At 42.3% G+C, this 14,698-nt stretch overlaps 1 protein-coding gene across 12 annotated transcripts in view; it reads left to right on the top strand.

The window, feature by feature from the left end:
* The window catches only part of LOC106024272 (protocadherin gamma-A3), a 214,024-nt gene that overhangs the window by 54,467 nt on the left and 144,859 nt on the right, over nt 1–14,698 (top strand). For 2 of the 12 annotated variants that reach the window (XM_034291844.1, XM_034291825.1), the window contains exon 1: nt 9,998–12,566. The exons of the other annotated variants lie outside the window; for them this stretch is intronic. In XM_034291844.1, the coding sequence (XP_034147735.1) occupies nt 10,122–12,566 (2,445 nt within the window). In that variant the 5' untranslated portion in view covers nt 9,998–10,121. Of the gene's footprint in view, nt 1–9,997; nt 12,567–14,698 lie in introns of those variants that run through there. 12 annotated transcript variants of the gene reach the window in all.

Here is a 14,698-nt window from a genome sequence, read left to right as displayed (position 1 = left end):
ACGGTGCCTACGGAGACGTAAGCTACTCTATTCCCGAGGAGATGAAGAGCGGATCTGTTATTGGAAATATAGCCAACGATCTCGGTTTGGAGACGAAGAGACTGTCCCGTCGTAACGCTCGTATTGATACGGATGGATATAATAAACGGTATTGTGACATTAATCTGAGTACTGGAGATGTGATTGTTGCTGAAAGGATTGACAGAGAGGGGCTTTGTGGCAAGAAGGCTTCGTGCGTTTTAAAACAAGAACTTGTTTTAGAGAATCCGTTGGAGTTGCATCATATCACCCTTCACATCCAAGATATTAATGACAATTCTCCACGGTTTAAAGAAGATATGATAGATATAGAAATACAAGAATCGGCAGATAAAGGTGCGCGTTTCCTATTGGAGGAGGCTCATGACGCGGACATAGGACAGAATTCAGTCCAAAGATACACCCTAGAAAGGAATGACAATTTCGTGGTGACAGTAAATAGTAATACTATCGAGCTTGTTCTAGAGAAAGAGCTTGATCGCGAACAACAGCAGGACTTGAAGTTATTGCTTGCAGCCATAGATGGAGGCACACCACAGAGATCAGGTACTGTAGTCATACACGTCACTGTCCTGGATGCTAACGATAATGCCCCAGTGTTTAGCCAGGCGGTCTATAAAGCCAGTCTGCCCGAAAACTCTCCTTCAGATACTGCAGTGGTTACAGTGAGTGCTACGGATGCAGATGACGGATTAAATGGGGTGGTGACGTATGACTTCGGCCATGTTTCGGAAGATGTTAAGAACACATTTTCTATAGACCGAAAGACAGGAGAAATTAAAGTTATAGGCAACATTGATTTTGAAGTGATTTCTTCATTCGAGTTGCGTATCAAAGCAAAGGATGGTTAGGATTGGCCTCATATGCCACTGTGATCATAGACATAATTGACGCAAATGACAACGCCCCAGTGATAAATCTGAAGTCTCTGACTAACTCCATACCTGAGAACGCATCACCTGGTACAGAAGTGGGCATCATGAACGTGCAAGATAAAGACTCTGAGAATAACCGACAGGTCCGCTGCGCCATTCAGCAAAACGTTCCTTTTAAGCTGGTGCCATCTATCAAAAACTACTATTCTCTGGTGACCACGGGCGAACTGGACCGTGAACTTGTGTCTGATTACAACATTACAATCACTGCCACCGACGAGGGCTCTCCTCCTCTGTCCTCCTCTAAAACTGTTCAGTTATCCGTGTCTGACGTCAACGACAACCCGCCTGCATTTGTGGAAGGATCTTACAGCGCTCACGTTACTGAAAATAACAAACCCGGTTCCTCTGTGTGTTCAGTTGCTGCTCGAGACCCAGACTGGAGACAGAACGGCACAGTGATTTATTCGCTTTTACCAGGTGAGGTAGAAGGTGTCTCGGTTTCCTCTTTGTTATCCATTAATGGAGACACAGGAGTGATCCACTCCATACGGTCGTTTGATTATGAACAGTTTAGGAGCTTTAAAGTCCATGTGATGGCCAGAGACAATGGTTCTCCTCCTCTCAGCAGCAACGTCACGGTCAGCGTGTTCATAACTGATGTAAATGACAACTCTCCTCAGATACTATACCCCGCCCCGGAGGTGAACTCATTCTTGACTGAGCTTGTCCCCAAAGCTGCTCTTGGGGGATCTCTTGTTTCCAAGGTGATAGCGGTGGACGCGGACTCCGGTCAGAACGCCTGGCTGTCCTATCATATTGTTAAATCCACTGATCCAGGACTTTTCACTATTGGTCTACACAGCGGAGAGATCAGGACCCGGCGGGACATTTCTGAATCTGACAGCATGAAACAGAACCTTATTGTAGCAGTGAAAGATAACGGACAGCCCTCTCTTTCTGCAACATGTGCCATGTATTTACTGATTTCTGATAACTTGGCTGAAGTTCCAGAACTGAAAGATCTATCTTCTAATGAAGTTGACTCAAAACTCACCTCTTATCTCATCATTGCGCTGGTGTCTGTCACTTCTTTGTTCTTCACATTCATCATTGTCATCCTGGCGGTGAAGTTTTGTGGCAGGAGGAAACCCAGACTATTGTTTGACGGTCCAGTCACCATCCCAAGCGCATATCTCCCTCCCAACTACGCAGAAGTGGATGCGACAGGAACTCTCCGCAGCACTTACAATTATGACGCTTACCTGACAACCGGTTCTCGCACCAGCGACTTTAAGTTTGTCAGATCTTACAATGACAACACGCTTCCTGCTGACCAGACCCTGAGAAAAACACCAACTGACTTTGCCGAAGCCCTTCAGAATTCACATGGTTCCTCAGAGGTAGGCCTCTGTATTCCATAATAATCTGTTTGATATGTTTGTACTCAGTGGTGTTTCTATGAATTGTGGTGCCGTATGAGGGCAGTAATCAACATGAAGGGTCCAGTAACAGGTTTTGGGGGAGGAGTATGGCTTTCAAAAACTCAAAATAATTAGGAAAAACAAATGTATTCCATTAACCAGAGGTGTTTTATTACATGGTCAGGAGCTTTTGTCCATTATAAAGGTTAAGTGAAGAGAAAAGGGTCCTCTTAAACAAATGAAATTTGACACAAGAGAATGACCCCATAAAGATAATTGATTACAAGAAAAATACTTCTAGCTTCTATACTTCTCCCCTGAAATGAAAGTTAAAAGTCCTAGTAAATGTTCTGCTCTAAGCGACAGAGTCAGTTTGTGTGAATTTCCTACATGTCATCAAAACTTCTATCTGCATACATAGAGTTGTGTTGCTCACCATGACCAGATGTTGCTGGTTGAATTCTCCTCCCAATGCAAACGATATTGTGTGTCATGCTGCAAATTAAGTTGTTGCTGTGTTTGACATTGTTTGACAGCTTCTGTTGCTGTGTTTGAAAGTTGCCAGGTGAGATTATTTATGTGTGACATTGAATTGTTGTTTATAGTGATGAGGATGAAGTGCATGCCTGCAGCATCAGCTGAAATGTCATCAAAGGCAGAAATGTGGGTTTATTATTTGGTAAAGTTTACCGGACTACTAGCCTTCTGAAATGTAAAAGTTCCTGATAAACACAATCTGTAGCTTCCTATTGAAAAATACCTGAGTAATTATAAGAATTAACAATGTTCAGTACATTTCTACCCCAGTTCCCACTGGGACAGTGGGATTTCTGTATTATGGGTCTATAAAATTGCACAATTTAGGCGTAGTGTTAGAATTGGGGTAATGTTGCAGTGTAGTCTATAGGCATTAGGATTTGGTTAAGTTTTGGCATAACAATGTTGAGGTTAAGGGTTCAGGTTAGATTTACGTCAAGGTTAGGTCTCAGATCCCCACAAGAATAAAATACAAGACTGTGTGTGTGTATGTACATAGTGAAAAAACACAAAGCGACCGTAAAAATACAGAAATCCACAGATTCCCTGAAAATAGTCCCCATAACATATAACATTCTTGATTACATAGAATAGAGATAAAGAGTACATCTCCTAAGGCAACCATTTTAACACAAGGTCACCATGGTGTGTGTGTTGTGGTTGGAGCTGTCCATGGTAGTTTTGTTTTTGATTGTGTGTCTGAATGTGTGTGTGTGTGTGTTGTGGTTGGAGCTGTCCATGGTAGTTTGGTTTTTGTGTGTGTGTGTGTGTTTGTGCTGTGGTGGGAGCTGTCCATGGTAGTTTTTTTTTTGATTGTGCGTCTGAATGTGTGTGTGTGTTGTGGTTGGAGCTGTCCATGGTAGTTTTGTTTTTGAATGTGCGTCTGAATGTGTGTGTTGTGGTTGGAGCTGTCCATGGTAGTTTGGTTTTTGTGTGTGTGTGTGTTTGTGCTGTGGTGGGAGCTGTCCATGGTAGGTTTGTTTGTGAGTGTGTGTGTGTGTGTGTATGTGTTTGTGCTGTGGTCGGCGCTGTCCATGGTAGTACATTTTTTTTATTGTGTATGCGTGTGGGTGGGTGTATATGTGTGTGTGGGTGGGTGTGTATTTGTGCACGCATCAAAGAAATGATGGTAATGTAGTTCCCCGTTTCCAAAACAGTTGGGACGCTGGGTAAAATGCTTAACAGCGTTCTTGTTTTACGCGAAACCCTTGACAAGCTATGACCTCTGTAATTAACCAGCAGGGTTATGTGCTCTACAATGTGTACAGGAGAGTTTACAGAAGCCTTCCAGTCTTCCCCGAGGCGTGTACCCCTACAAGCTACGCTAACATCAGCTGGTGTGAAACACTCCTGGAAGATAAGACTCATTCCTGTTCACTAACCCGTCGAAAGGGGACTTCCGTTTCTGGTCCTCTTTACTGTGAACATCGAAGACGAGCAGCACACCTGATGATGCACACTTAAACACACCTACTGTACATGGTATCAGCTAGTCTCAAGCCCGAGCACAGAGGAATTCCTTATGATGACAGTTCTTTCAATGTGTCAGTTATTTCTCTCTCTGTCTCTTTCCCTCAGGCCACATTTTAAATATTTAAACGGTGTTGCTCCTGGTAAAAACCGCGTGACTAATTGTGTGATGTGTCATAGGTATGTACACACACGCATGCACACACACAAGTACAGTGTGCTGAACAGAGACAATTCATTTAAAATATATATAGTGAGGAGGAACACTGCTCTGCAGGCCTGTGAAGGTCCGGCTTCATTTATGTTCCTGGTAGTTTTGTTTGTGAGTGTGTGTGTGTGTGCGTGTGTTTGTGCTGTGGTCGGCGCTGTCCAAGGTAGTTCAATTTATTATTGTGTGTGCGTGTGAGTGGGTGTGTATGTGTGTGTGGGTGGGTGTGTATTCGTGCACGCATCAAAGAAATGTGTTGAAATTATGGTAATGTAGGTTTTTTCTGGCTGTAAATGACATGAACAAGTGACAAAACACAGTAAGACATTGTGTCGGAGACAAATGAATAATGTAACTATTTCTATTTTTGTATGTTTTTAACAGCTGATCAGCTGTTCTTAATTTATTGGTGATTTTATTGGAATTACAAGATCATTTTAAATGGTATAGAAAGTTGCATTTTACCCAAGATTTGCAGCAATTTCAAGGGGTATGACTAATGTTGGACATGGCATTTTTTATAAAAATGTGAAAACAACAGAAATAGTTACGTTATTAATTTGTTTCTCCAGCACAATGTCTTACTGTGTTTTGTTGCATGTTTATGTCATTTCCAGCCAGAAGAAACCTATTGGTCAAATAAAACTTCACTATGGCTCAGAATTGGGCATGGGTATGAATACTTTAGGGCTTTACTGTATTTTTCCAGAAACAATAACATTTCCCAGTTTCAACATTTGAGATATTGTCTTTGTACTATTTTCTATTCAATAGGGTGTTATGATTTGCACATCATTGCATTCAGTTTTTTCTTACATTTTACACAGAGCCACATCTATTTTTGGAGACAGGGTTGCAGCCGGTGTAGTGTTAAATAATGTGTGCCTGATCATGGTTGATTTACTCAAAAACAAAACCATTGTGTGATTATCTGAATCTATGCTCTGTGCCTCAACCAGCAAGGTCATCGTCAACTCTGCTGTTTGATGGTCTGTGGCGCAGTCCGTCCTTTTGTCTGTACTGGTTTCTTTCAGGGATTCAAACAGTTTGCATGCATGGACACGTTTTGCTCAATAAGTGTTGATATCATGATGCAGCTGCAGTGATAATGTAACATCTCATTAACTACCAAAGGTGATTGTGGCAGAGGCCGTCCTCCATGGCCTAACAGAGCACCAGGGTTGTTGTGTGCTGGTGTTCTGAGTGATTACACAAATGGCTTGTATAGGGGTTGTGATCTAGCGGAAACGCCACGCTGAGGTTAAACTGGTATGTATTAAACATCAGACTGTGTGCGTGTTGCGCCTGTAAGTATGTGATCAACATCTGATGAACATCTCCAAAACAGATTGAACAGGGTACGAGACATTTGGACCGTAGAGTTTGGACCGTAGCTAGCCAAGAGAGATTGGATGAGCGTTTTCATGCAGTCCCAGTATGCTGTCTATTCTCAGAGAGATGGTCCAAAAGCTAAACTAAGTGTCTTACCAACTGTGTTCGACTTTAGTTCTGGAGTCAGCTGTTGTGTTCCCAGTGTACCGGTGTCCATGAATGTCCTGTATGTCTTGATAACAAACCTGTAGGTGTGAATGAGGCCCCCCCCTCTGCACGGACAGTAGTGCAGTCTGTTGTTCTGTCTCTTCAACAGGCCTCAATTACTGTACAGGTGTGTAGGTGTCCTGCTACACAGCCTGTTAGAATTGGTCCACAGAACACTGCTGTTTAAAATGCCTGGTCCAACATTTTTGGACAGTATCATTCCATCATTGCCTTGCTAACTCGTGTTTTTTTCGCCCTCTTCCCCCGCCTCACTCCCCCACCCCACATTGTTTCTGCCTCTTCCTCTGAATGGACCTCATCTACATGAATGCCAGGTAAGACACTTTCTATATGTGCTTGCAAAGCTCACCCACATTGAGTAACAGCTATTGTTCTCTCTCTCTGGTCTGTTCTCTCTCTCTCTTCCTCCTCTCTATTTCTCCTCTCTATTTCCCTCTCGCTCTCTTTCTCTCTTGCGATCTCCTGATCTCTCCTCTCGATTAAAAAAATGCTATTAGTTCAATTGAGACAAGTGTTTTTAATGGCGTGGGAAACATTTGTTTACAGTGGATGAACAAAGCATGACAAGACTTTGCTTATGTTTTGTTTGATTTGTTAGGCATTTAGGGTGTGCAGGCTGGCTGTTTTAATGGTTTGTTGTGTGGTAATTTGGTTAGAAGACAATTTGAAAGTGGCTCAGGATCTTGTGTTCACTTAGTAAATGGTGGTCTCTCTCCCTCTCTCACTCCCTCTATCTCTTTCTGTTTCATGTACTGCCTGGTAAATCGACAAAGAAGTGTGTATGAATCCAAACCCTATTATTTCTATGTGTATTTTCTAAATACAAAACCCAGCAAGGGAGGTTTCAATAACAAGCCTGTTTCCTCACAATAGTGTTCTTAGTTCAGGGTGTGCAGTGCGCTTCTGGACCTGCCTTCATCTGGCAATAAGAGGAATACCACTCACACATCCTGACGTGGAGCCACCAACAGAATAACGCACAGTCGTAATGTGGGGAGATCTGCGGTTTGTAGCTGCATAACACATTAATGCGTCTCTCTGTGGCATAGAAGAGCAGTGCAGGAGAGCTGCAGCCAAGGAGCTCGCCTGTGTGACCTGTAGATAACACACACACTAACTTGATGAGAGGATTTATCCTGTTGATATATAATAAAGAGATGGTTAGAGGACTCGTGGGCCGGTGTTCCAGCACTGACGTTTTGATATCATAAAATGGGTGGGACGTCTATCGTCATTGGCTGGTTTCTCCTGGAGTCCACCAGTAGGATGTTCTCTGTAAATTAAGTATACTGAGAAATGTTAACTTGAGGCTGGGCCTGAGTCGCTCGTCCACGCCGAAATAGAAGGGTTACTGGTACAGATGAGACCTCATTCCACCTCTATGGTCTACAGGAATCTCCATGGTGGCTTTGAGATCGGAGGGCAGTGTTGCAATTTGTTTTATGTCCATGTTGGAGTGTTTGGCTCTCTGCTGAATGATTTATCTTCTACTTCCGATGTAGGCCACTGGATTCGTCAGACTGGTTCCCGGGTCAGATTTCAGATTCATACAGGAATGACACACATTTTTCTCTGTGACAGTGTGTGTGCACATGTTTGTGACAACTTGCTGTGTTTAGATCTATGCCTGTTTTTTTTTTTATCATAGTTGCATGTACAAGTGTGTGCAAGGTGGATCATACAAGTCATTTGAGTTGGTGAAGTGAATTAGGAGTGAATTATCTACACTATAGGGAACAGTCAGGAACGGTCCTCACAGTGGTTGGGTTGGAACTGGTTTGGAAGATAACAGGTGTGAACAGGGATTGTTTAGTGAGTTCCTTTGCTCTGCTCATACACAGTGTCAGTGTAATGTGAATCAGTAGACTCATACACAGTGTCAGTGTAATGTGAATCAGTAGACTCATACACAGTGTCAGTGTAATGTGAATCAGTAGACTCATACACAGTGTCAGTGTAATGTGAATCAGTAGACTCATACACAGTGTCAGTGTAATGTGAATCAGTAGACTCATACACAGTGTCAGTGTAATGTGAATCAGTAGACTCATACACAGTGTCAGTGTAATGTGAATCAGTAGACTCATACACAGTGTCAGTGTAATGTGAATCAGTAGACTCATACACAGTGTCAGTGTAATGTGAATCAGTAGACTCATACAGTGTCAGTGTAATGTGAATCAGTAGACTCATACACAGTGTCAGTGTAATGTGAATCAGTAGACTATACTATGCTCTGCTCATACACAGTGTCAGTGTAATGTGAATCAGTAGACTCATACACAGTGTCAGTGTAATGTGAATCAGTAGACTATACTATGCTCTGCTCATACACAGTGTCAGTGTAATGTGAATCAGTACACTATACTATGGTTTTTCATTGCCCTCCAGTGGTGGCTGTTATTAAATAACAAACCAGCATGACAGTTTCACACTGGTGGATTAAGTAACCCATTGGATAACAGACCTCATAAGCTTTCATCTGACTAACATGTGAATGTTTTGCACATTTTTAAATGTGTTTTTAGACCGCAAGTTTAATAACATTTTAATAGCTCTGTATTATTTTCAAATGAGCATAGCACCTCCTGGAGTTTGACGCAGGCCATTGTCATTCAGAAAAGTGCTGATCGTGTTCATGTCTTCAGGCTATATTCTCATTAGCTCATGGTCTGATCAGTGTTACTACTATAACGTTTTCAAATCATGTTAACACTCAATTCAATTTGGTTTATTTGGTTTATTTGTATTTGTCCATTATTTAGCCAGGTCAGCCAATGGGCAACCAACCCTAAGTTTCATTCACATTGACATTCACTTGGTAAACAAAGCACAGAACCAAATAAATAGTGTGAAATATAACTTGCTTGACTTGAGTGAGAGCTGTCACTTATACCCTATAACTATACCTTATAACTTTACTGGTACTTGTCTTGTGCTGTCTAGTGTGTTTCACAGGTACCTTTTTCAATATAGAAATGGGGATTTGGCATTTATGTTGAGAGTCCTGTTTACTCGCCACTTGTCTCTGAGTCCTGTGTAACAGCGCGTTAGCACACATCCATTAAGACAGTGGATGCTCTGTTCCAAGTCATTGGTAATTGGAATCTCTCTCCATGCGTCCCACATCCCCATCTCCCTCCAAAAAACCCAGTGAATTAAAAGGCCCGTGGTGCCTCCCCTCTGAACCTCTTCCGCCACAGGTACCGATGCTGTGTGTTTGCAAATCCACTTTATTACACGTTGCTTGTAACCCTTGTCACATAACCTAAGTTATATTTACAAAGATAACTCGGGTGACATGAATGTTTAATGAGAGTCTGTAGTCGAGCCATATACCATGATATGTGTAGGTGTTGACATGCACTCTACCCTTCAGGACCAGGATGTTTGTGGGGGCTGTCAGGCAAAGGTATTCTCTGACTGAGGGTGTATGAGGGGGCTCATGATGTGGGGTTGTTGACCTAGCATTTAAAAACGATATAGTGTCATGACAAATATATTAACCAATGCTTTACAAATGTTACATTTTTGCAGTGTCATACGATAGGTAGAAATATTTTCACCCTGCATGCCGAATTAGAAGTGTCAGCCAATTGCAAACCAGTTCCCACGCTGTCAGAAGGGCATGGAAGGCAGCTATTAGCAACAACACTGAGTGGATATCTGGACGACTATATCTGGATGACTAACCGTATGGTTACACCATGGCTCAGTTTTTATCTTTTTATCATCTTGCCACTGTATGTGTTGGATCTGAACATATGAGCCTATGCTGTTGTTTCCTACACTCACTCTGAGTGGTGCTGTTGTCCAAGCGACTCTTTTCAGCTAAGCCCCTTTATAACAGCTTGTACCCAGCCTCCATACCTCAGTAAGGAGACCAAACATAGAGCAGTGCACATAACCCAATTAAGCTCTTTTAACGAAATGGCAACAATATCTTGAGGAAAATAAATTGGATTTTATAACGAATTTTCTTTCTTTTGTACTGGACGTCTGGATTGGATGGATAATTCTGTGAGAATGGGTGCCGGAGAGGCTATGAGAAAAGCAGGCTGTGGTTTTAGATGGCAAGTACAATTCTCCATTTTGCTTGTCTGCTTACTGAGTGCAGTGCAAGCACAGATTAGATATTCTATACCGGAGGAGATGAGAAAGGGATTGTTTGTCGGAGATGTGGCAAAAGACCTGGGTTTGGACGTTAAAAGATTGATTTCAGGCAAGGGGCGCTTAGTTACAGACGGCAATAACCTGTATGTAGAACTGAATCGGAACAAAGGCCATTTGGTTGTCAATGAAAGGATTGACAGGGAGAAATTATGCGGTCAAAAATCTCCATGTAGCTTCAGTTTAGAGATGATTCTCGAAAACCCACTTGAATTGTATTCGATTATCATCGAAATTGAAGATATTAATGACAACGCTCCAGTGTTTTCAAAAAAAGATATTAGTCTCGAAATTAGCGAGTCTTCTCTGATAGGAACAGTTTTCCTTTTAGATGGCGCAGCTGACCCTGACGTAGGTCAGAATGCCTTGCAGAGCTATACTCTTAAACCGGCCGATCATTTTATTCTTAAGCAGTATAGTCGAGCCGATGGAAGTAAATACGCAGAGATGGTGTTACAAACTGGATTGGACCGAGAAAAAAAGAGCGAGCACTACCTGGTATTAACTGCTGTTGATGGCGGAGAACCGCAGAGATCTGGAACCGTTAAGATACACATCACTGTTCTGGATGCGAACGACAACGCCCCTGTATTCACTGAATCTTTGTACAAAGCCACTGTTTTAGAAAACGCGTTGCAAGGCACGGTCATAGCCAAAGTAAGCGCCATCGATGCAGACCAGGGGCTTAATGGGAATGTGACGTATTCATTTACGCACTTGGAGGAGGGTACCCTACCCACGTTCCAGATTGATCCACATTCTGGTGAGATAAAGCTAACTGGTGCAATAGATTTCGAAACCATTCAGAATTATGAAATAAACCTTCAAGCCAAAGACCCCGCCGGTATGTCTGGTGCTAGTAAACTGATTGTTGAGATCCTAGACATTAACGATAACAGACCAACAATAAGTATGCCTTCATTTTCCGCAAAAATCCAAGAAGATAGTTTACCTGGGACAGTTATAGCATTGATAAGTGTTCAGGATGTAGACTCGGGTAAAAACGGACAGGTGCGTTTAAAGATCGACGAACATCTTCCTTTTAAAATAAAGACATCACTGAGGAACTACTACACGTTAGTAACTGAGAAGAGCTTAGATAGGGAAAAGGTTCATAGCTACAATATTACACTTACTGCAACCGATGAAGGGGTACCCCCGTTATCAAGTATGACAACTGTTGTTTTAGACATCACTGATGTTAATGATAATGCACCAGCTTTCAGTCAAACCCTTTATACCACGCATGTTACGGAAAACAATTCTCCCGGCGTTTCTGTGCTAGCAATCAAAGCGACGGATCCAGATATGGGCCAAAACGCACGCATTGCGTATTATTTAATTGACGGTGAGTTAAACGGAAATCATATCTCCACTTATTTCTCTGTTAACTCTGAGAACGGTGTCGTTCACTCAGTGCGCTCGCTTGACTATGAGCAAGTTAAGGAATTCAAAATACACGTCAAAGCGCTAGACGGAGGCTCCCCGCCTCATAGTAGTAATGCAACGGTTTTAATTTACGTACAAGATCAGAACGACAACTCGCCTCAGATTTTGTATCCAGTCCAGACTAGCAGCTCTCTGGTGACTGAAATTGTGCCTCGTTCAGCAGACGTGAGCTATCTTGTCACTAAAGTGGTTGCTGTTGATGTGGACTCTGGGCAGAATGCTTGGCTCACCTATAAACTACAGAAACAGACAGAGAGGGCGCTCTTTGAAGTGGGCTTACAGAATGGAGAAATAAGAACTATACGTCAAGTCACTGATAAAGATGCTGTGAAACAAAGGCTCACTATTGTAGTGGAGGACAACGGAAACCCCTCTCGTTCAGCTACAGTCAATGTTAACGTGGCGGTGGCGGACAGTTTCCCTGAAGTTCTCTCGGAGTTCACTGACTTTACGCACGACAAGGAGTACAATGACAACCTGACATTTTACTTAGTCTTGGCTTTGGCTGTAGTCTCGTTTCTGTTCATCACTTGTTTAGTTGTTATTATATCAGTAAAAATATACAGATGGAGACAGTCGCGAATTCTCTATCATTCCAATCTTCCGGTTATTCCGTATTATCCACCCCGTTACGCAGACACTTTGGGAACCGGAACTCTACAACACGTGTACAATTACGAGGTGTGCAGGACGACTGATTCCAGAAAGAGTGACTGTAAGTTCTCCAGACCCGGTAGTCAAAACGTTCTGATAATGGACCCCAGTTCTACAGGGACGATGCAGCGGATGCAGAGTGGAAAGAACATCCTGGATGAACAGGACTCACCTCTTGAGGTACGTTGAGTTAAATTCAGTTTTGAGATTTTTTTTTTTTTTACCAATCTGCCACTTGTAGCACATTTCCATACACGAATGACGTTACCGGGTTTTACCCCATAGGCTCAGACTTTTCTGTTTCTTTCTACTTCGGCCATAGCTCCGACAGACCAACTCTTACCTAAGACCATATACTTGAACACCTTCTCACAAAGCACAGTTATCTTGAATCAATCAATCAATCAAATGTATTTATAAAGCCCTTTTTACAACAGCAGTTGTCACAAAGTGCTTTTACAGAGACACCCGGTCTTAAACCCCAAGGAGCAAACAACAGTAGTGTTGAATTTCAGTGGCTGGGAAAAACACCCTAAGAAGGCCAAATTTTAGGAAGAAACCTAGAGAGGTCCCAGCCTTAGAGGGGTGACCAGCCCTGTGCCTGGTGAATGATGCAGAGGTGATTGATTCTGTTCACTAAACTCCAGATTGTAATAATTTGTTAAAACAAAACACTGTCGGTTTGTGTGGAAGTCTATAGAAAAGTTAATGGTGTCAGCCTGATCAGTCCATGGTGCTGAAACACTAGTGTTTCAATGTTACACAATGTTGCCTTTACTCCTGTACCGACGCCGATGTTTTCCTCCGTTGTCTTAGATCTGGTTCTGCTACCAACACGCCTACTGATACTACAAGGATTATCATTAATTGTTATCAATACTAATTCCAGTTAATGGCATGAATGGGAGCGTAAAATAGTGTGGAGTGGATTCAGCGTAGAAACTGGTGAAACCCTTTTGTATGTGTTTACGTTCGTTATTATACTTTATTTTATATTTATTTTTTTGTAGTTGTTTATTTTTCATCACAGATGTGTTTATGCTCCTAACTCGTACATGTTAATTTTGCATTGCTCCCACGGTGGTTCACACCCTGCTAGTCTCCTTAGTGAACTCTGAGCGCCGCTGTGGGGTAGCGTTCGCACTAGGGAAAATTATTCAGCCAAACGCAGAAATTGAGGATTTAATCTTTTTGTCTGTGGATATAAAGGTGAAAATCATTTAGGTTCTGTGTCTAGTCCCGACTAGCAGTTCTCTGGTGGCTGAAATGGTGCGTCGCTTACAGAATGGAGAAATAAGAACTATACGTCAAGTTACTACGTCAAGTCATGGTTGTAGTGGAGGACAGGTGGTGGATGGTGTGTACTGAGAGTGCTTGCCTGACACTTGATGAGTTTCATTATTTAGTTTTTTTTTATTATAGATATGCGTGAATTGTTTCTTTTTATTGAAGCAAATTATACTTGCTTTACTTTTCCATTTCTGGTTTTGCTATGATATCTATTGTTGCCACAGGTGTCAATTACGTATGGCAAGGTATGGCAGCGAAGTCACTTGTATCGCCTTAAAAAATATTATTTGTGCTCAACAAATATTAAATGTTCGTAGCTAATGTACTATTCATTATTCATATTTACTATTAATATTGCACATTTTGAGTGCACGTATGTGTTTGTGGCGCGTTACGTACGTAGATAACTGATAAACATAATTCCAGGCGGGAATACACATCAGATGCTGTAGCTAGTTTGAATTAAACAGAACAATGAAATGCAAAAATAAATCAATTGATGGATTCTTCTCAAAATGTAGGCCTAAAGATGCATCTGAAATGCAGTCAAGTGGGGCGATGTTGCAAGCTGTTGCTCCTGAGCAGCTGCCAGTGTCCCCTCAGTCCGGCCATGCAGCTACAACAGAGCCTGCATCTGTAGCTTCTGATAGCCGAGCAACCGCAGTTGCGCTGAGGCACATATCTCCACTTAAAACTGACTCGACAACTCAATCTCGCCTTGGCCAATACCCCTCGAGGAACGGCAGACGATTTGACAGCATTTATTATGACCAACACTAGTGGATTGAGTATTCGGTGTCTACGGATCGGTGTCTACGGATTGAGTATTCGGTGTCTACGGATTGAGTATTAGCGGACTATATTTTCTGTTTCGCTTACCGCCACTTTGGAGGTGCTTCAACTAGTTCAGGAATGGGGCACATGCCTTAATTGATAGTGGATTTTCCTGTTGGATGAAAATACAAACTCTGATCAGAGGACATGCACTCAGTTAACTTCACATGGGTGCTGAAATAGCAAAG

Source organism: Esox lucius, chromosome 4 (genome assembly GCF_011004845.1).
Source record: "Esox lucius isolate fEsoLuc1 chromosome 4, fEsoLuc1.pri, whole genome shotgun sequence".
NCBI lineage: Eukaryota > Metazoa > Chordata > Actinopteri > Esociformes > Esocidae > Esox > Esox lucius.
The sequence above is the reverse complement of the archived record's forward strand: the minus strand, read 5'-3'. Positions and strand labels throughout refer to the sequence as shown.